Raw genomic sequence first — 21,852 nt, 5'->3', positions numbered from 1 at the left:
CTTCTCTTGCAGACAATCAAAGCACTCTGTCTAACCCTCCATAATAATCTCCACCTTCTATACCACGTAACCTCCTCTGTTTAGGTAGTTTCAGACAAAGAGATAAAATCAAGTTTGAACCAATTGTATTTTTTTTAAAATCATATGCACGAGGGTTTGTAACTCAAAATATAAATTTGACCTGCCATGAAAATGGAAACAGTATGATCATATTTTCATAGGCCTAGTCATCTTAAGCCCTGTCAAAACAAACAAATCAATACACTCTTGCAAGCTGACTCTATGCCTAGATAATAGGTCATAGGAGTTGGAAGGGACCCTGAGGATCATCTAGTCCAGCCCCCTGCAATGCAGGAATATGCAGCTGTCCCATACGGGGATCGAACCTGCAACCTTGGCATTATCAGCACCACGCTCTAACCAACTGAGCTATCCATACAAGTCAATGTATTCGGGATCACGGTCCCATCAACAAATGTAATGCATTTTCTCTCCAGGTCTAACCCAGCACGATGACATTAACATTTATCATCCCACCAGACCCAGAAGTCCCAAAGCTGCACTCACCTCGACGAAGATGAAGCATGGGATGATGGAGTAACTTCGCTGCGTGTTGTTCCCCAAAGCCATTTCTTACCACAGCCCTCGAGGCCAGAGCGTCCAGAGTTGTTCAAGGCTGACGAAAAAGAAAAACCTGGATCACTTAAAAGGCTGGAGACTGGTCACTGACTGTTGTCAAAAGATTTATGCGCATTATGAGCGGGTCAGAAAACAGATGTAGAAGCACCAAGGGTTTCAGATAGGCACAAATGAATCTGCCTTTGAATAAGGTAAAGGACCCCTGGACTGTTAAGTCCAGTCAAAGGTTGTGGTTGTGGTGCTCATCTCGCTTTCAGGCCGAGGGAGCTGGTGTTTGTCCACAGACAGCTTTCTGGGTCATGTGGCCAGCATGCCTAAACTGCTTCTGGAGCAATGGGACACTGTGATGGAAACCAGAGAGCACGGAAACGCCGTTTACCTTCCTGTCACAGTGGTACCTATTTATCTACTTGCGCTGGCGTGCTTTCAAACTGCTAGGTTGGCAGGAGCTGGGACAGAACAACGGGAGCTCACCCCATTGCGGGGATTCAAACCACTGACCTTCTGTCCAGGGGTCCTTTACCTTTTTTTTACTTTACCTCTATATCTATGGTGCATTTATGGCTCTAGATTGGACTTGGGCAGGGAATGGCTTCAAACAAAGGGCTGACTTGTAAGTAGGGCACATGTCAACCTTAAACTATTATGAGTGTGGGTCTTAATGCTTAATTCTGGCCCACAGCTTCAAATAAATTCTCCATGTGGGCAGTAACCTCCAGCACATCTCTGCTTATTAGAAGATGCTTTTGTTGTTGTTTTGCTCTTTGACTTTGTAACCACCATCCCTCCTCCTACTCTAATTCCCAGAGGAAATAAAAGCTTTTCAGAGCAAGAAGTTTGCTTCATGGTTCTCCTTCCTTAACTGCCTTTGTAGCTAATTTTCCATTCACAACGTCGTACAAATTCCACATCTTTGACTCTTTTCCCAGGAGAGTGTCGACAGTAACCTCCACCCCTTGCTCTGTGCTTCAAGGGCTTTCAGGAGGCGTACACAGGGTAAATTAGGCAAGATGGGAGCTAGCTCATGCTAATGAATTCGCTGCCGTTGCATTATCCACCTGAATTCCCTTATTTAGAGAGCTGGAGCACCTCACCAAACTAAGACAGTCTAATGTTACTATTCTGAGAGTAGGGCTGACTATGCCTAGCAACACAGTGGTTGGTGTTTCTGGGGGGGAAACAGAACTGAGCCACTGCAAATATTATCTGATCTTAACTTCAGGAACCTCTGAAAGACCAGAGTAAAACAGTTCAAGGCACTACAAGCTGAATTTCGAAAGGAGCTAAGTTTGCTATGCCTCCCCCCCTTACCTCAGGTTAAGAACTTAATTCGTTCTGGAGGTCCATTCTTAACCTGAAACTCTTCTTAACCTGAGATACCACTTTAGCTAATGGGGCCTTCAGCTGCCACCGCGCCGCCACCGTGCGATTTCTGTTCTCATCCTGATGCAAAATTCTTAACTCGAGGTACTATTTCTGGGTTAGCGGAGTCTGTAACCTGAAGCGTATGTAACCCGAGGTACCACTGTACCTTTAATAGCTGGCTGACCAAGAGGAATGTGGGGCTCCTGTACCTTTCGCAGCTGATTGACAAAGATAAATGTAGCAAGTGAAGTCCCCACCACCACTAAAGGGAAGTGAACTGTTGAGGAAAGAGTCATGTGCTAAGGAGTACTGCAAAAAGAAAGGAAAAGAAACAAAGCTGGTAACCTTATCTGCATGTCAATATGAGAGCCTTTGTGAACAGGTAGGTGTCCTTTGTGAGGAAGCGAAGTGCTTGTAAGCACAGTGCAAAATTTGTCAGGCACATTTTGCCCCTGGCTAGACGTGGGTGGCGCTGTGGGTTAAACCACAGAGCCTAAGGCCTGCTGATCAGAAGGTTGGAGGTTTAAATCCCCACAATGGGGTGAGCTCCTGTTGCTCGGTCCCTGCTCCTGCCAACCTAGCAGTTTGAAAGCACAAAGTGCAAGTAGATAAATAGGTACCGCTCTGGCAGGAAGGTAAACGGTGTTTCCATGCGCTGCTCTGGTTCGCCAGAAGCGGCTTAGTCATGCTGGCCACATGACCCGGAAGCTGTACGCCGGCTCCCTCGGCTAATAAAGCGAGATGAGCGCCAGAGTCGGCCATGACTGGACCTAATGGTCAGGGGTCCCTTTACCTTTACCTTTTATCGGCCACTTGCAACCAAGTGAAGATGGCCGGGCACCAAGATGGCCCCTGATGTCTCCACCATCTGGAGGTGCATGCCTTGGGATCCTTGAATCTCGACTGTTTTCACACACAAGCAACACATCCTGTTGAATTCTATCTGGTATATTTTACCTTGCACAATCATGGCAGTGTTGTTGAAAATGATAATGTTCCAAAGTATCTTAATAGTTTTTAAAAAACGCATGGGTGAAACAATTAACTTGTAACAGGCTATCAAAAAGGGGAATCAAGAGTGTTTTGTAGTTGAAAACCAAATTGCTGGGATCCTCCAAGTAAATATTTTCCAAAAAATATGTCAGCTATAAAGGAGAAAAAGAAAAAAAGGACAAATTATTTTTGAGTTATTGTCTAATGAAAATACTCATACATCCTCTTGTATGGAAGGGGCAGACTGCACTTGGCTCCTGCCCATGCACTTTCAATTAGCAATGTCTGCAGGTTTCTTTCCAACAAAAGGAGAATGGAAGTACTAAATTGGCTACTTCTAATTAGCCACAGGGATATTTTTGCATCAAAGGCAATTTGCAGTATCTGAGTGACAGCAGCGCTCCCCAATAAAAGGCTGATTTGTAAGGGGGGAGACCCTCAAGATACAGACACAAATGGCAGGGTGGATGGAAAATAAAATACAGGTGGAAGAACGTCTTGACAGCAGGTTTATTGCTCCTGCTCCTACTCTCTTAACAGCAGCCTGATACAAAGAAAGCGAGACAGTGACATTTTCTCCCACCCAAGGCCCTCCAATATGTTACTTGACTACAACTCCCGTTATCCATGACAATAGGCAATGCAGGCTGGGGTTGATGGGAGCTGGTGTTCAAAAACACCTGGACAACCACAAGTTTCCCATCAGTGTTGTAAAACATGTGCACTGATGGTGCAATATCAATTAAATATAACAACAGTGGCACCAGGAGCAAGATGGCCACAAAAGCAAGCAGCCTCTCCTTCCTTTTTTCCTTCCCTCTAAAAGGAAGCACCTTCAGTTTCCTTTAGCTTGTTGCATTATCCCTGGGGGTTCCTCTCTCAGCAGCACCTAGCTAGTCTCTCCTATTAAAGTTAAACTGATGAGGCAGGCTATGTGCTAAGGATTTATCATCACGATACAAAATACACATTACTCCTCACCTACCAGCACTGCCCCACCAAGCATGGCAACCACAAAAGTGGCATCTGCAGGTTCATTATCTAAACCAAATATTTGGCAGTGCTTCCCCCAGAACAGAAGGTCTGCCTCAGGGTAGGTGAAGCTTCTCTGGGCTGTTCAGAGCAATCTCTCCTCTAACGGGTCACTGGCACTGAGCACCAGTTAAACTGTTTCACTGCTCTGCTAACTGCAAAGGAAGGAGGCCACAGGAAAAAAGAAACCCAGCCTCCAAAATGGCGATGCACTGAGTGATGGATGATGAATGGCAAGGCAACGTTTGCTTGCATTTCACTAGGCTCGCGAATCCTAAACAAGCAGTTCAATAGCCAGTTGCTTGTACAGAACATGTTTTAGGGTAGTTTTATTCGGCATAAAACGTACGTCACATACATTTTGCGGAGGTTCACTGCGTATACTAATCTACAGGTTCCAGGGCCAGATTTAGGTTTGATGAGGCCCTAAGCTACTGGAGGTAATGGAGCCCTTTATATGTCCAGCTGTCCTTTGTCAACAACAAATTGTCGCTGTTTTTTGTGTTGAATATATGCTATATGGTAATTTATGAACCTAAAAGGTATCTAAAGCCATTTGCACATAACAAACTATGTATTTTATCCAAGTAATTGTTGAACTGAAATACAATTGAAAATGTACATCCAGGTTTTTTTCCCTTAAATTTTTTGGGAGGGCCCCAAGAGGGTGGGGCCCTAAGTTATAGCTTGTTTAGGTTATATGTAAATCCAACACTGACAGGTTCTATAATCCCCCCCAGACAAACAACATGGCTGCTCAAACTTTCACTATATACCTTTGAACAAGGGAAAATATCTCATCCGCTCATAATTCAGGAGATATAGTTGAAAACATACAGGTAGTGTCTGGAAACAGTTCCATTGCGCAGAAAAGGAAAGATTCTAGTACAGTGGCAGAACAGATGCCTTGCATTTAAGAAGTCATAAGTTCAGTCCCTATCATCTCCAGAGAGGACGGGGAAGCCCTGTCTGAAAACCTGGAGACAGAGCTATTGTTGGTGTAAGCCTGCCTTCTGCAAGCTGGTTCTCTCCAGATGTTTTGGACTACAACTCCCATCATCCCCTGAGCATAGACGATGATGGCTGGGGCTGATGGGAGTTGTAGTCCAAACTTCTGGAGTACATCAGGTCAGGGAAGGCAGGAATAGGCAATACTCAATGGCATGTACTTGACTTTTCCAGTACAACCACGCAAACAACCTAATGCCCTCCCCAAATACAGTGGTACCCCGGGTTAAGAACTTAATTCGTTCTGGAGGTCCATTCTTAACCTGAAACTGTTCTTAACCTGAGGTACCACTTTAGCTAATGGGGCCTCCCACTGCCGGAGCATGATTTCTGTTCTCATCCTGAAGCAAAGTTCTTAACCTGCGGTACTATTTCTGGGTTAGTGGAGTCTGTAACCTGAAGCGTCTGTAACTTGAAGCGTCTGTAACCCGAGGTACCACTGTAATACCTAGTCAAAAAGGCAGCCGACACCTCCCAAAATACTTCCCTAAACCAAGGCAAAAACCTAAATAAGATGGTTTTGAGCCCAAAGGCACAGTGTTGGAGAGCCCAGCATGATTGCCCATATTATTCATTTTGTTGTTGTTGTTTAGTCATTTAGTCGTGTCCGACTCTTCGTGACCCCATGGACCAGAGCACGCCAGGCACTCCTGTCTTATTCATTTTAAGAATATTCATATCTGATGGCATTGTTTTACCACCACCTCAACCCCACAAAGCATGTTTCTGTCCCCCATGGACAAAGAGAAAATGAAGCACACAATAAACAAATGATGCCAACAAAATTGATGCATGTTTGAAAGATGGGAATAGGAGGAAAAACTAGAAGAGTGCAGAGGTGGGACGCATTCGTGGTAATGAGAAAGGAAGGGCATTCACAAGTACCTCTTAACTCCCTTGAAGACAGCAACAGCTGTGTACCCCACCCGTGATAATGTCTCCAAATTGTCTTCTCCCCTTTCACAGTTTTTAAACTGGTGGAGAAAAATGCGGGAGATCCCTTCAACACATCACTAGTTTTTACTAGTCAGCTCTCTGAAATGCTGGCTGGCATTCCTGGTGAGGCTGCATGCAGCATCTATTCAGGCAACTGAAGAGTTTGTTCTTCCCAGCTCTGCGTGAAGGAGGGAGTCATCGATAAACACAGCATGTTTACCCATCTGTCTGTCACACTCCCTGACCCAAAAGTCAGTCGCTCATTAGCTTGCTATGATTCCGAGTCGCCTTCGAGAACCACTGCTGGTAGCCTGTTGACCCATGCACAAAGAGCCCTGGGCCCATCTGCTCCACCATTTGGAGAATTACGGATTTGACTCCCCGCTCGGGTCTGTCACATAAATGCGACCGTGGAGTTCCACTCAAGAAGCCGGCAGTTAATAGAAACACTGTCTTAATCCTATAAGTACTCCAAATACCATCCCCCTTTCAGACACTCGCAAAACCTCAGGAAACATTAAAAAATTGCTCTTCATTTGTCCTCTTGCTCAGATCACAGAAGAGTCGGCTGAGAATACTGATTATTCCTTCTTTCTTTCAAGTGCTGGTACACCTACTGGCTGCTCAGGGCTGCTGTATTCTCTTACTAGTACCAATACAAATGAGCTATCTTGAGACGGCAATTGCTACTTTGGATTTACACCAGGGTTGATTGAGAAAAAGGCTCCTCCTCCATGTGACTCACTCATTACGTCTGTAATGTAAGGTGGCTTCCAAAGAGATTACATATTATCCCAGATAAAGATGGGTTTTAGTTACCCTACGGCATAATAATGGAGAAATTGAAGCTCAACTCCTCAGTTACTCCTTGATCACAGAGTGACCATTGCTGCTGCCTGCCATAAGGGAACACAATGGACAGAAATACAAATTAATGCTAAGCGGTGTCACTAGGCAAGCAATTTTTGCTACAACCATAACATGCCTCCTCCTCAAAGTTCCATTGCATATTTATGAAAGGTTTGTTAACGTTTTGCTCAGCTCTGGGGCCTGAGTACACAAGCAGTCCCTTCACTCGAGCAAACTTTGACTTGGAACCAGGTCAAGGATATGGGTGGCCGTACACAAACCCAGAGCTAGAACAGGATCGCAGAGCTGAAACGGGAGTATAATCTGTCAGAATCTACTGATCTGTTGACCAGACAAAGGCATAAGATGGGGATGGGGATGGGGATGGGGATGGGGATGGGGATGGGGATGGGGAAAGCTGTGCCCATCCACACTGAGACATTGCACTGGCCACAGCACTTGGTTCAGACCCTGATAAGGCACTTCAGTGACGGGATGATAATGATGCAATGTGGAAACATGCAGAAAAATATGGAAAACCCTCCCCACCCCACCCCAGCAGCTATAGCACTATAAGTGGTACAACTGGAAGGGCCCTTGGTGATGAGCGTAAAGCAAATTTGCAAATACAAGTTCAGACATGCACATATACATATATACATGGGCTGGAATGATCTGGGGAACTATCAAGGGCTAAGGAGATACACAAGAACAGCTATGAAAAATAAGTCCCAAGCAGCGTTAGAAACTCAGATATATAAGATGCACCCCAAATAGCTCCTTAAACCAAGCTTGCAGTTGCCAAAATGGAATGTCTAGTTGCCATCTTTAGGTAAGACAGATCTCAATACTTATTTTTCAAATGATGGACTGACTGTGGTCAATTCCTAGCTAAGCATCTGGCTAGTTCAGATGACAACCTTGAGCTTAGGTCTTTAAGACAGGCTTCCTCAACCTTGGCCCTCCAGATGTTTTTGGCCTACAACTCCCATGATCCCTAGCTAGCAGGACCAGTGGTAAAGGATGATGGGACTTGTAGTCTCAAAACATCTGGAGGGCCGAGGTTGAGGTAGCCTGGGTTAAGAGCTTTGAGAACTTAAAAGAAGAAAAGTCACTTGATCCAGGGACAGTCCATATATATATATATATATATAGATATCTATCATCTATCTATCTATCTATTGGCCTATTCCAACCTCTTTTTCTTAATGATGATGACTCCTGCTCCTACTCAGGCTGCACAGAAAAAAACTTTTTGGTTCCTGAAATTCATTCTGATTGTGCAGATAAAATGTAACTGACAGAATTCTACAGGATGTGGCATATGTGTGTGAAACGGTCCAGATCCAACAATCCTAAAACGGTGGAGATGTCAGGCACCATGCTGATGCCCCGACATCTTCACTTGGTCGCCAATGGTTGAAAGCCAGGTGCAAAATGTGCCTAGCACCTGGCTAATTTCGAACACAGGTCCCAAGTTACTACAAAATACAAGGACTATAATCAAAATGTCATGATATAGCCCCAACCTGACTCAGAAGCAAGAGTCATCGAGTTCAACACTAGTTACTTCTAAGCATTTATAGTCAGGTTTGCAGCTTTAGGCTGTATAGTAAGAAGACGTCAAACCTCTTCAGAGTTGCTTTTGCTTCTTTCTGTCTCCCTTGCCTACTTCTCTGAACAACATGAACCAAGCAAATCAAACAGGTGGCTTTCTTGAAACCCGAAAAGCTCAATGTGTGGGTTTCCATCATATTATATTAAAATACACACACACAAACATCACACGTTCATATATATCCTAATTATTCTAATGGTTACTCTGCAATCAGCTAAAACTGCTTAACCCAACCTCACGAATTGGCTGCTGTATTTAAGCGAGACAACCTTGGTTAAAATAGGCTGCATCTGGATTACATTGCTTTTAGATTAACTTTAAATGAGAATAAATGTATTGCATTTAAATAATCTAATAACAAAGGGATCCCATCAAAGGGACTTAATTAAGTATGTGTTTAAGGACACGGCAGGATCACGGCTAATGGGCTCAATTGTCTCGCATGATCAAGCCCTCTGAAATTCAATTCCCTGTCTCTGAAATGGGGCAAAGTTACCCCTCACTGCTTTTACTGAGACACTGAGATAGACAAGATAGATATCTGCATAGACAGACAGACAGACAAAGACAGACCTGTGACTACTTGTCAGCACATGCTATCCTGAAAACCACTGAAGCAAACATCTGTTGGGAATATGAAAGAAGTACGGTAATTTGGTATGCATGGAGCTAGGAAGTCAAAGTAACCACTCACACCTGTAAAACTCAAATATCTGGACTAATGAAGATCCTTTATGAAAGTCTCCTAGGAGAGCTGCAAGACAAATTTCTGTCTATGCTAGGAATGCTTCCCCAATAGGATTTACTTACTGCTTCTGTTGGCAGTGCCCTAAAAAAGGCAAGCACTCCAATTGGAGAATTGCCTTGACCAAAGGCGTCATGGACTTTGGAGAAGCACGAACTCAGGATGAAAGGGAGAAACGTGATAAGAGGAAGGCACGTTTGGCAAATCGTCACCGTGATCAGCTCCTACCCGGAAACCTATGTCCCCACTGTGGAAGGATGTGTGGATCCAGAATTGACCTCTACAGTCACCTACGGACACATTGTTAAGACCATATTCATGGAAGACAATCTTACTTGGCTATGAGTGATTGTCAAAAAAGAAAGAATTAAAAAAAAAAGGTGAATGACGATCAGAAAAAAATCAAAATAGAGGAGGGAAAGAGCAAGATTCTTTGTGAATTGCCAGCTTAAATGCAACCCTATAGTGAAAGCAAAACATGGTACTATTATACACAGAACAACACTGGGAGTTGAGGGTAGTGATGGGCAAAATTAGATCAGGATCTACCTGCCTTTCTCTGGGTAATTTGCAACAGATCAGCAATGGGTCTCCGACTCCCTGTTGTTCAATCACGAAAGAACAAAATTGACTTTCACAACCTAAATTAGCTTGCTGAAATGAAGTCAGGAGTTGACTATGGTGAGAAATGGCTGTGAGCCTGATACCAAAAAAAAGCTCTTTGGCTTATGATGTGCTCCACCAAGGCGGTTTGTTGGGCTTTGTTTTACTTCTTCTATGAGATGCCTTTTGCATCTGTCTCTTGTTGGCAGACTTTAAGGTTCCAGTAAAAGGCAAAGCGAATTGGACAAAGTTTGTCTACGCTGATCTACAGCCAACTGTTGCAAAAACATGGACCTTCACTGGTGTGTCATTCAAGTCCTGCTTCCCAGTTAACTGAATGACAGAAAGTGACAGAGTAGGAAAGCTCTTGACTTCTAGGTAGCTATTGCAGAGATGGTGAGCCTCTGGCCCTTCAGATGCCATTGGACAACATCGCCTATCATCCCTGACCTATCATCCCATGCTGGCTGGGAATGAGGAGTATGGCATCCAGCTACATCTGAAGGGCCACAGATTTCCCACCACCTGTCTTTTGACAAATTAAATCAGAGATCAAGGAGGAGGCGGCAGAAATGCCGAGTGATTCAGCATCTCCAGCCCAGCCAGATGAAAGAGAGAGGGCTTCTTTATACTATGTTCTGATTGAGCCTTGGGTCAAAATGACACAGACGACTGATGCCTGAAATACAAGAGAACCGGAGATGATTATGTGTAAGTGCTGCATGAAGCCTTAGCGTACTTTTTCTAGGAAAACAGCTGCCTTCAAATTGTGATCAGTGGTGTGGTTAAGAAACAGATTCAATACTGGGCATCAGCAGAAATAGCTTGCCGTCTACTTGCACTCTCATCTAGCCCAGGGTTGTCTGCTCTACCATGACTGGAAGCAGCCCTCCAGGAACTCAGACAGAGATCTTCCCCCTTACCTGCTACCTGATCTTTTCCATGGCTGGATTCTGGGACTGTCTAATCCAGGCACAGGGAAACTCGGCCATCCAGATGTTTTGGGACTACAACTCCCATCATCCCTAGCTAACAGGGCCAGTGGTCAGAGATGATGGGAGTTGTAGTCCCAAAACATCTGGAGGGCCGAGTTTCCTATGCCTGGTCTAATCTGTGGGTTGCCTTCTGATTGAATTTCACTATGATTCTGATTTGGTCTTAGGATGCATTTTAATTGATTGCCTGATTTTTTGTTAATATGTTATATATTTGATGTTAGCCGCTCTGAGCCCGGTTTTGTCTGGGGAGGGCGGGGTATAAATAAAATGTATTATTATTATTATTATTATTATTATTATTATTATTAATTACATGCTATGCATGTGCTCTGCCACTGAACCATGGAGGCACCATTGGAGCCAATCTCCAGCTGAACGTGGCACATAAACACCATCTATCTGTATGTCAAGGAGCTGTCAAGGAACCAAGTCAACCACAGGGCATGCACACACATGGGAGGCAGGGAATGCAATTAGCTCTTTACTAACAGAAAACAACACTCTGGTTCACCTTAATCCAGCTAAGACATTGCTGAGACTGACCACTAGCTCTGCCCTTACTCCTCTAGTCTTGATCCCTCCCAAGAAGAAGAAGGCGATGTTGAGAAGGTGAGCTCCTCAACTGGGTCTGTTGCTCAGCAATGTGCAGAACTTGCAGAGCGGGAGGGGAGCCAGCAGAACTGATTCTGTGCTCACACATTGACTCTCAGCCTCTAACCCTGTCCTAGAAGGCTCTCCTCCTTACCCCACCCCTCCTCTGATCGCTCCAAGCCTCTGCTTCCAGCACCTCCCAGCTTGTCCCTTCTGCAGACTGCTCTTCAGTGTCCCACCACCAGGACCTGGGATCTAAGTCGTCTTCTGTGCCCTCCCTGCTGGGCTCTTGGACAGATGGCTCCCAGCACTCTTCCTTATCCCGCCAGTCCCTGCCACTGTAGGTGCCAGTTCACTCAGATGATACCTTCATGTGGGTCTGACCGTGAAAGAAAGGGTGGGGTGTGTGTCTGGCGTGCTCTTGTGCATTTGGGAGCAGTTTGATCTACAGAAAACAGTAAAGTTTTCTGCAGCATTCAGGCAAGCATCACCCTCAATTTATTTCTGCAGGTTGTGCTGCTGTTAATGGAACAAGGGTAGGGACTGGTAAGGGGGGAAAGACTTTGAGAATGGGGCCCTTAGTAGGATGACCACATTTTGTCTGGCCCAGCTTCTGCTGAGGAGTTGCAAAAACTTGCATTTTGCTAGCATCCTACACAACAACGAAATGCATATGACTTATCCTCTACAACTTTCCACAGGGCCTGTAAGACAGAGTTGTTCTGCCTGGCATTTGGCTTAGAATCAATTTGATTCCCTTCCCCCTTTCTTTTTTCCTTTCTCCTCCCGTGATGAGGCTGCATTTTAATGTTTTAATTGTTTTAATGTTGTATTTTAATCTTGTTTTTAAAGTTGTATTTCAATCAACTTGTTTTAATTATTGGTTGTTAGCCACCCTGAGCCCGGTCTTGGCTGGGGAGGGCGGAGTATAAATAAATATTATTATTATTATTATTATTATTATTATTATTATTATTATTATTATCTGATCTTTCTAGCAGCTGTGCAAGATTATAGTATATTAAGATGAACCCTTTGATCACTATTCACAGGTAGAAAGCATTTCAGGTAGAAATCAATACACACACTTCTGTCCATAGAAACCAAAAAAAGAACAAGCCAGGAATGTTTCCTGGGAGGGGTCCCTCTAATTGTTCACATTTAAAATTATTTTTATATACCATATTTTTCATCCCATAGGACGCTCCATCCCATAGGACGCACCTAGTTTTTTTGGGGGGGAAATAAAGGGGAAAAAAATTTCCTTTATTTCCCCCCCCAAACCAGGTCGGGGAACAGCAGTATGGTGGCACTGCGCCTCCCCGCTGTCCCCCGAGCTTGTGGGGCTGCCCGATGTCTGCCCGGCGCGCATGGCGCTCTGCTTCAGGGAGCCCCGCGCACCGGGCAGCAGGCTGCTATCCGCAGCCTAGGGAGCCCTGCAGGAACTCCCGCGGGCTCCCCAGGCTTGCTGATAGCTTCCTGAAGCCTGGAGAGCGAGAGGGGTCGGTGCGCACCGACCCCTCTCGCTCTCCAAGCTTCAGCGAAAGCCTGTATTCGCCCCATAGGATGCACACAGATTTCCCCTTCATTTTTGGAGGGGGAAAAGTGCGTCCTATAGGGCGAAAAATACGGTATTTTTTCTTTTGTAAGAAAAAAAATCATTTATAATTAGTTTTTCCATTTTCCAGATTTCCATTTCATTCTTCAAGCGTCATTAATTTCAGTGGGAGACTCACCTGTATTAAGTCACCTATATAACTTCAATGCTTTAAATCTGAATGGAATCACTGACATGGGACTGGAGCCTGAGGGCTTCATGTCAGAGTTCAGAGAGACTGGACACAGGATACCCATTTGAGATGTAATTTAAAAGGTGGTGACATTCAATAAGCCTTCATGTTATTTATAATGGCAGCCCAAGCCAACTTTGGCCATCTATAATACACTGGAGTTCTGCACCCAATGACGAGTAATTTGCAGGCTTTGTAGTATTTCACAAGGGCATTATACTGTCAAGTTTCAAAGGGATCAGACAAAGGATGCTACTATTTCTCCCATGTAAGTGACAATGAGAAAAGAATGTCTTTTAAATTATTCTGAACTAGAAATCCTGGGTTGAAAGTTCAGCGGGTTAATAAGGCTGCCTATCATCCTTTAAATAGGCTCTTGAACTGAAATGGACCTATAATTTTGAGGTTCAGCAGCCAAACAGTAGAATAGTTTCAGGGATTTCTAGCAGTCCCTCTGGACATCAGATCATATAAAGCCTTGAATTTGGTGGCAAGGATATCTTTGATCTGAGAAGGTCCTGGTGGTCATGGCCATAGCTAGCAGATGGCCATGCACCCTTCCCACATGCAGCCCAGAGAGGTGTTAAATGTGGCATCTTTTATACACCAATTTAAAATGCATTTTGTTGTTGCTTAGGTATCTCCTGTCTGTAGATTTTTAGACTTCAGCGCTCAGTATTTGGGTTTAGGATTTTGAATCTCTACTGACAGTACGTATTCTTGCTTTTTATTTGTATTCTTGTCTTGATGTTATGGTTTAACACTGTAAGCTGAGTAGAGATTTTATATATAGGAGTATCAATTAGTAGCAATAGTACAACTCTGTTCTGATTTGGTCAGACCACACCTGGAATACTATGTCCAGTTCTGGGCACCACAGTTTAAGAAGGATTTTGACAAGCTGGAATGTGTGTAGAGGAGGGCAACCAAGATGATCAAAGGTCTGGAAACCATGCCTTATGTATGAGGAACGGTTAAAAGAGTTGGGTATGTTTAGCCTGGAAAAGAGGAGACTGAGAGGAGATAGGATAGCTATCTTCAAATATCTCAAGGGCTGTCACATGGAGGCTGGAGCAAGCTTGTTTTCTCCTACTCTGGAGGGTAGGACTCGAACCAATGGCTTCAAGTTACAAGAAAGGAGATTCCGACTAAACATCAGGCAAAGCTTTCTGACAATAAGAGCTGTTCAACAGTGGAACTGTCTCGCTCAGGAGTTGGTGGACCTCCTTCAATGGAGGTTTCTAAGCAGAGGTTGGACGGCCATCTGTCATGGATGCTTTAGTTGATATTCCTGCATTGCAGGGGGTTGGTCTAGATCAGGGGTCAGCAAACTTTTCCAGCAGGGGGCCGGTCCACTGTCCCTCAGACCTTGTGGGGGGCCGGGCTATATTTTGGGGAAAATAAATAAATGAATGAATTCCTATGCCCCATAAATAACCCAGAGATCCATTTTAAATAAAAGGACACATTCTACTCATGTGAAAACATGCTGATTCCCGGATCGTCTGTGGGCTGGATTTATAAGGCGATTGGGTCGCATCCGACCCCCGGGCCTTAGTTTGCCTACCCATGGTCTAGATGACTCTCGGAGACTCTTCCATGATTATATGAACTGATGAAATACATAAACAAATGATAAAATATTATAAGATAGGAGGGAGGGGAAGAAAAGTCCCAACAGCAACAAAAAGGTTTTCACAAAGCACCACAAATGCAATATCGGAAGATAACATAGCAAGAATCCTGCAGGATCAGATCAAAGGCCCATCTTGTCCAGCATTCTGTTCTCAATTTGGCAAAGTGGATGCCTCTGGAAAGTCCACAAGCAAGGCTGCCCCCCTTGTGATTAAGCACAGCTGGTATTCAGAAACATACTGTCTCCAACACCTTATCCTCTGTGACTTTTGTCTATCTCTTTTTAAAAGCATTGCAGGTGGCGAAGCACAACCCAGATGTGCATCTGCATCAGGTCTGCAAGCAGAAAACTGCCTCTCCATGCATTTCTCCCTTGCTGGATTGCAGCCTCAGTGAATCTGCAATGGATGAATACATCTTTTTTTTACCACTTGCAGAATGTTTGTTTGTTTCTTCCAATTATGCAAATAACTAAAGGGATCAAAAAAAACATGAAGGAACAGATTATGAAAACATCCTGTTTAAGACTCTCAATGTTTCCATCAACACTATCTTTCAAAAAATAATAATACAGCGAGAACTATTATTTTACAATGCAACATTAGCATTTCAATGGGTGATAATGTACCTTCATTTACAGCGCAGATAATACCTGCAAGTGGCTTTAGGAAACTCTATCCCGGCTTGCAAGTGTGTTGCCTCTTAGCTTGTTATGTGCCTGAACAGTAACATTAAGCTTTCCTTGCTCTTTAAGGATTTAAAAAAGAAGAGAGAGAATAAAATTTTATTTATACACACATACACACACACACACACACCCTGACCGTACTTTTCTGTGTACAAGATGAGGGTTTATTCTTATGAAGTTATGTCCAAAAATTGGGGTCGTCTTATACATGGATAGTGCATAGGGTGGGACGTGGGATTGGTTGCTGCTGCGAGCCAGAGATCATCAGCAGCTATTGGGCGTGTTATTGGTGGCTGTGGCAAGGGCTGGGGATGATTGGCTGCTACTGCGGCAATAGGGCGGGCAATTTGCGGCTTTCGGGACGTGCACGAGTGTCAACTGTAGTGCAGACAGGTGAGCAATCTTTGTCAATCTCCGAAGAAAAGCTCAACAACTTTGTGCCACTCCCCAGAAAAGTTCAACAACTCTGGGCAATATCTCCCCATTTTCTTAATTTTGAGTCCCCCAAAATAGGGGGCGTCTTATACATGGGGGCGTGTTATACACGGAAAAGTACGGTCCTTTCAGTTGGGTTAGTCTTCTAAGGGAAGTGTGTTCCAGCACCGATTTTTCTGGAAAAACAGCAACACTGGATACCAGACAAGTCAAGCACACTGCATGTCAATTGCATCGTGTCATAAATGCAACAGCACAAGGAAGTGTCATTGTTGTTCCTCCTCTGTTAAATCTATTTTCTCCTGTCATCAATGCTTTAGTCAATGAAGGGCCCATATTTGGTCTTAATACGCTCAGCTAACAGCCAGCAACACTTAAAGGAGCTGTGCTGGGTTAACAGCTGAATGATTCGTATTCATATTCATATTCACTGTGAAGAGGTTCCTCTCTAGTTCTTTAGAGGCAGGCATCTAAACTGCCTCTTTGATCCAGAGTGCAGGCCCTCCAATGATTGGGTGTTATAAATTGCAGGCAGCTCTCTAAGAGAGCACCTGAACCACCGAAAAATATTCCAGTGGGGGCCAGTTTGGACTGAACTGTGGCTGCGGGGGTTGAAGCCACCCGTCCATTCATCTCTCCAACTAATCAATCAACCTAGTGACAGCAGGTTTAAAAATATGGGGTTACAATTGAGAGAGGCTCTGGTGTGTGGGGAAAGGTTCGATTCTAAGGCCCATTTAATTCATCTTCCAAATGTCAACATTTCTTGCAGAGAGAGAGAGACAGAGAGACATATTTAATTCTCTTTTCATGTTGTCAGACGTTTTAATTCCCAGACATCCCACTGACTGATAAGCCAGGATTGATACTCTGTCTAAAGCAGACCTACACAAATGCTGCCCATAATGTGCTCTAGATGTTAATTGAAACGTTGCAGTGTTGTTTGGCATCAGATACATCCATCTCTTTGTGATAGGGGCCTCTGGGTATTATTTAAATTATTAGATTGTGCATCAGCATGCATCAACCCTGGCCTGCAAAATTTTTAAGAGAAATACATTCGGACAAGGTTTAAGAGCTTCAATTTGGCCTTAGGAGAGCTTAATGTTATACAGTTTTATTTTGAATGTATATCGAATGGCAAATTCTCATCAATATTATTAAAGGACCCCTGGACAGTTAAGTCCAGTCAAATTCAACTATGGGGTGCGGCGCTCATCTCACTTTCAGGCTGAGGGAGCCAGTGTTTGTCCAGAGACAGCTTTTCTGGGTCATGTGGCCAGCAGGACTAATTCGCTTCTGGTGCACGGAAATGCCATTTACCTTCCTGTTGCAGTGGTACCTATTTATCTACTTGTGCTGGTATGCTTTCGAACTGCTAGGTTGGCAGGATCAATATCACCAGGTCTTGTGGGAGACCTTAGCATGGTCCAGCTAGTGGGCTTCCCAGTGATGTTTCTACCACTGCTAGACACTCCCTCCCCATAACCTTCCATTCAGCACCCTTCTCTATGCCCCATTCCTCCTAACCCTCTCTTACTTCTCTTTCTTCTCTTCACATTCTTCACTGCTGTGATGGCTTCTCCACCTCCTTTGGTATCTGGGCTCGGAGAAAGGGCCAAAAGGCCCTTTGTATTTTGGACAAGGTGACAAGACTGCAAGTGCCGCTGTTGAGGTTTGCCATGGCAGCTAAAAAAAACCCTATGTCTTTTTAGAAATAAAGACCTATGTTCAAAAATACCCATGTTGAAAAGCTTTTCCAGCCACTGTAGCAGCAGCATTTTCCTGCCTCTGGTAAGAAAGACTCCCTTGGTTTTTTCCTTTCAGCCCAGGGGAGGCAGTAAGGAGGTGGAAAGTGGAGGCAGGAACACTGATGATGGAGGAGAGACATTGGAGACAGTGGCATTATGCACACACTGATACCTTGGCCCAGTAATAAACTAAGGCCAACTACTGACCTCTCTGAGCTCAATGGACCTTGGGCCAGTGCCTGATGTGGCTAACTGCTGGTACCAGAGTCAGAATAGAGCAAATTTTTCTTCAGGGATTAATAGGGGCAGAGGCCCCAAAAAGTTGTTTAAATTGCTTATGTATGCCATCACCGTAGCCAGAACTCTGTATGTGCAAAAATGAAAAGAAGAAGTTCCAACGAAAGAGGACTGGACTTTAAAACTACTGGACTATGTGGAGACGGCGAAATCGATGACAAAAAATTAGAGGGCAAAGAGACAAAATGTTTGTGAAAGAGTCGAGACCATTTTCGGACTATCTGATAAAATACTATAGACATTGGGGGGGGGGAGTCTCTGAAGAAAATTAAAGGTTCAGTTTGAGGAGAGTTGACTTGAGTTACTAAGGGCTGTATCTGATTGCACCAAAGCTTGCTGAGGACAAAAAAAACACACATTAAGGATAGCTGATTCCTTGTCTGGTACTCAAGTCTGTCCCTGTCCTTAGGCGTTCCTTAAGAGGTAGAAAACAGGTGGGAAATTCCTTGATAGGTGCAAAATCTTCTTTGTGTTCAGGTGTACATGATCTGCAAGTAGCATTTGCTAAAGCCCTTTTAGACTTGAACTTAGGTACAGTGGTACCTCGGGTTACATACGCTTCAGGTTACATACGCTTCAGGTTACACACTCTGCTAACCCAGAAATAGTGCTTCAGGTTAAGAACTTTGCTTCAGGATAAGAACAGAAATTTGGCTCCAGTGACACGGCGGCAGCAGGAGGCCCCATTAGCTAAAGTGGTGCTTCAGGTTAAGAACAGTTTCAGGTTAAGAATGGACTTCCGGAACGAATTAAGTACTTAACCCGAGGTATCACTGTACAGAGCAGTGCTTTTCTTCTAGAAAAAATGGTTCCGGTACTCACCATGAAGTACCACACTTTTAACCAGTGCTTTTCTTCTAGAAAAAAAGCTGCCAGTACCCCCAGAAATAAAAGTGCTGATATAGAGAAATAGATTTTGGCCTGCAATTTGCATTCCTTACTTTTACCTCTTCTGAGTGAGTAAAGCTCTACTATCTATATCTATATCTATCTATGAAAAAAACCAGAAACATCTTAGATGTTCTAATCATGGCAGATCTTTCCATCCAGCAGTTAAGTTCACAACACCTTGTTCAAACAGCCTCTTGGTTACTACATTACTTTAAAGGACATAACACTGAATGAAGGGACCTGGCTTTAATTTTCTTGCAGACATTCTCAACCTATCTTCTTGAATGCTGCACAGCTTTTCCATGATCCCCCTGATAATAGAATTTAACACTGGCACAAGATGGAGGTATTAACTTGTCTCCCAGTCAATGGAGAGCTCACTCCTTTATCAACAAGAATAAGAAGGATCCAGACAGACAGCCATAAGTAATGATACAGGTCTAAGCCAGATTATTCCTCTTATCTTCCTCTCCATGTAGAGGAGAGTGTCGAACAGCAAATGGGGACCAGCAGCAAGAGGAGATTCTATAATTATCCAGCCTAGTAAATCCACTGATGAACACCCCCTAATAAATTAACGAACAAACAAAACCCTGCACCGTTACCTAGTAACATTTCCATGGTTTTGTTCTGACACAATCGTCTAAAAAATAATAATCTGGTAAAATGAAACAAGACATCGAAAACAGCATATAGCTTTATTCCTCTCCCACCACTTCATAGCACAAAAAGTTGCTTGGGTGAGAGGGAATTGTTTTCTGAAAAGAACTGGCTGTCTAGGACAATTGGAAAAAAATATATAGCACTAAAAAAGGAAGAATGTGAAAATAAAACTAGGGTTCAATGCAGCGCTGGAAACTCAGATACATAAACTAGGCACCAAATTGCTGCTTAAATCAGGGTTACAGTCACCAAAGCAGAATGCCTAGTTGCCATTTGGGGGCCAGATGGCTCAAAAGCTGTATTTTTTAATACGACTTTTTGGTTCCTGAAATTCGTTCTGATTGTGTAGATAAAATACAACGGACAGAATTCTATAGCATGGGGTATTAGTGTGTGAAAACAGCCAAGATCCAATGATTCTGAGGCATGCACCTCCAGACAGTGGAGACGAAACGAGCCATCCTGGCACCCAGGCATCTTCACAAAGCCAGGTGCACAAGGCACCTGGTGAATTTCGAACACTGGTTCATTATTAATTTTCCATCCTCACCCAATGTCAGGCGGCAGTAGATCCACCTCCCACGGCAGGTTGCCAGGAATGGATAAGACAAGGAAAAGTTCTTACCAACTGCTTTTTATTCAATATTCACAGAGAGAGGCTTGGGAAAACAGCCACTCAGAATAATGGCATTGCCTTAAGTGAGTCTCCACCCCCTCCCTTCAGGTGCTGAAAAGTGCCCTCTGCCTCTGAGCTCTCTGCTCTCCTACTTTCAATGCTCGCTGGGTTCTGGGATGGGGGAATGCTTTCTACATTGCAAAACAGCAGCGTCTGAGGCTGAAGGAAGACTCCATGCAGCAAATGAGGAATAACAAAAGGTTTATTATTGGCTTACTGGCCAGCAAGATGACTCAGAGGAATCAGTTCCAAAGTCTGAAACCCCCCCCCCCCAAAGCACTCTTCTCTCTTAAGGCACTACATATGCATAGACTGCAGCAAAATCTGTCCAATCCTAGGCTACATCGCCCTATTAGCATACCATTTATGGCCTTTCCTTAATTGCATATACATTAAGCAAGTACACAAAGAACTCTCTCTAAGCAACACCTCACTGCACGTAATCCCTTTGCATTCCTTTCCTTATATGGGTTTAACTAAGGGAGTTTAGGGGACGCGGGTGGCACTGTGGGTTAAACCACAGAGCCTAGGACTTGCCAATCAGAAGGTCGGCAGTTCGAATCCCCATGACGGGGTGAGCTCCCGTTGCTCGGTCCCTGCTCCTGTCAACCTAGCAGTTCGAAAGCACGTCAAAGTGCAAGTAGATAAATAGGTACCACTCCGGCGGGAAGGTAAACAGTGTTTCTGTGCGCTGCTCTGGTTCGCCAGAAGCGGCTTAGTCATGCTGGCCACATGACCTGAAAGCTGTATGCCGGCTCCCTCGGCCTATAAAGCGAGATGAGCACCACTACCCCAGAGTCGGTCACGACTGGACCTAATGGTCAGGGGTCCCTTTACCTTTAAGGGAGTTTAGGACATGGAACAAGACACTCTGGAATGTGTTTTTGCAAGACAACAGCTCATGGTACGAGATTAGGATGGCTTGGCTTGAAGGTCTCTATATGCATCATCTAAAGACACTCTATCCATCAGCTGTTCCCCCCTCTGGTGCTTCTTCTTCCTCCTCTCCCATTATTTCCCAGATTTTCCTCTCATCTGTCTCCGAGCCTCTGAACTGTCTTCTTCTTCTCTGGAGGGGTCAGGCTGGGAAGCCAGTTTCCACCATGCCTCCTCTGCCCAGTCCCTGACACTCAAAGGTCAGAAGATGCTGAAGTTGTTGTGGGGCTTTTTGGGGAGGGGAGAAGCTGAACATGTGTATGCCAAATGCTAAGACCTTCAACAATTCTACCCAGACATAAATAATAAATTCTACTTGTTGAATTTATCCAAGAGTTGAACATGGTTCTCCCCTCTCCTCATTTACTCCCCACAACAACTTCTAAAGATGTACAGTGATGACACCTCCCAAATGTCAATCAGCAGGCAGTTCCAAGGGGCTGCCACACTAAAGGAATGTAGGAGGAGAGAGATGAGACTACAAAACTTCACCATCAGCTTGGGTGAGATACCAGCCATTTTTAGCTCTTCTCTCCTTGCGCGATTTCCATTCCAGTTGGTTGCTACAAGAACTCTGTAATGAATAACTAATGTCTTTGATTTTGATTTTGCTTTCTCCTCCCTCCCCACTCCCTTTTCCTCTTGTGCTGTTTCTTTTAGATCGCAAACCTGATCTTGCTGTTGATATTTGTCACTGATCTACTGGGAGATAT

The 21,852-nt window shown here is 44.2% G+C and overlaps 1 protein-coding gene across 4 annotated transcripts in view; it reads right to left on the bottom strand.

Moving 5' to 3' along the window:
* The window catches only part of PLPPR1 (phospholipid phosphatase related 1), a 168,073-nt gene that overhangs the window by 50,853 nt on the left and 95,368 nt on the right, over window positions 1–21,852 (bottom strand). For all 4 annotated transcript variants that reach the window (XM_080986960.1, XM_080986959.1, XM_080986958.1 and 1 more), the window contains one exon: window positions 568–676. In XM_080986960.1, coding sequence (XP_080843086.1) covers window positions 568–630 — 63 coding nt within the window. In that variant the 5' untranslated portion in view covers window positions 631–676. The remainder of the gene's footprint in view (window positions 1–567; window positions 677–21,852) is intronic.

This window comes from Podarcis pityusensis (assembly GCF_964106645.2).
Source record: "Podarcis pityusensis genome assembly, chromosome: 17".
Classification (NCBI taxonomy): Eukaryota; Metazoa; Chordata; class Lepidosauria; order Squamata; family Lacertidae; genus Podarcis; species Podarcis pityusensis.
This window is presented reverse-complemented; position numbering and strand designations above follow the sequence as displayed.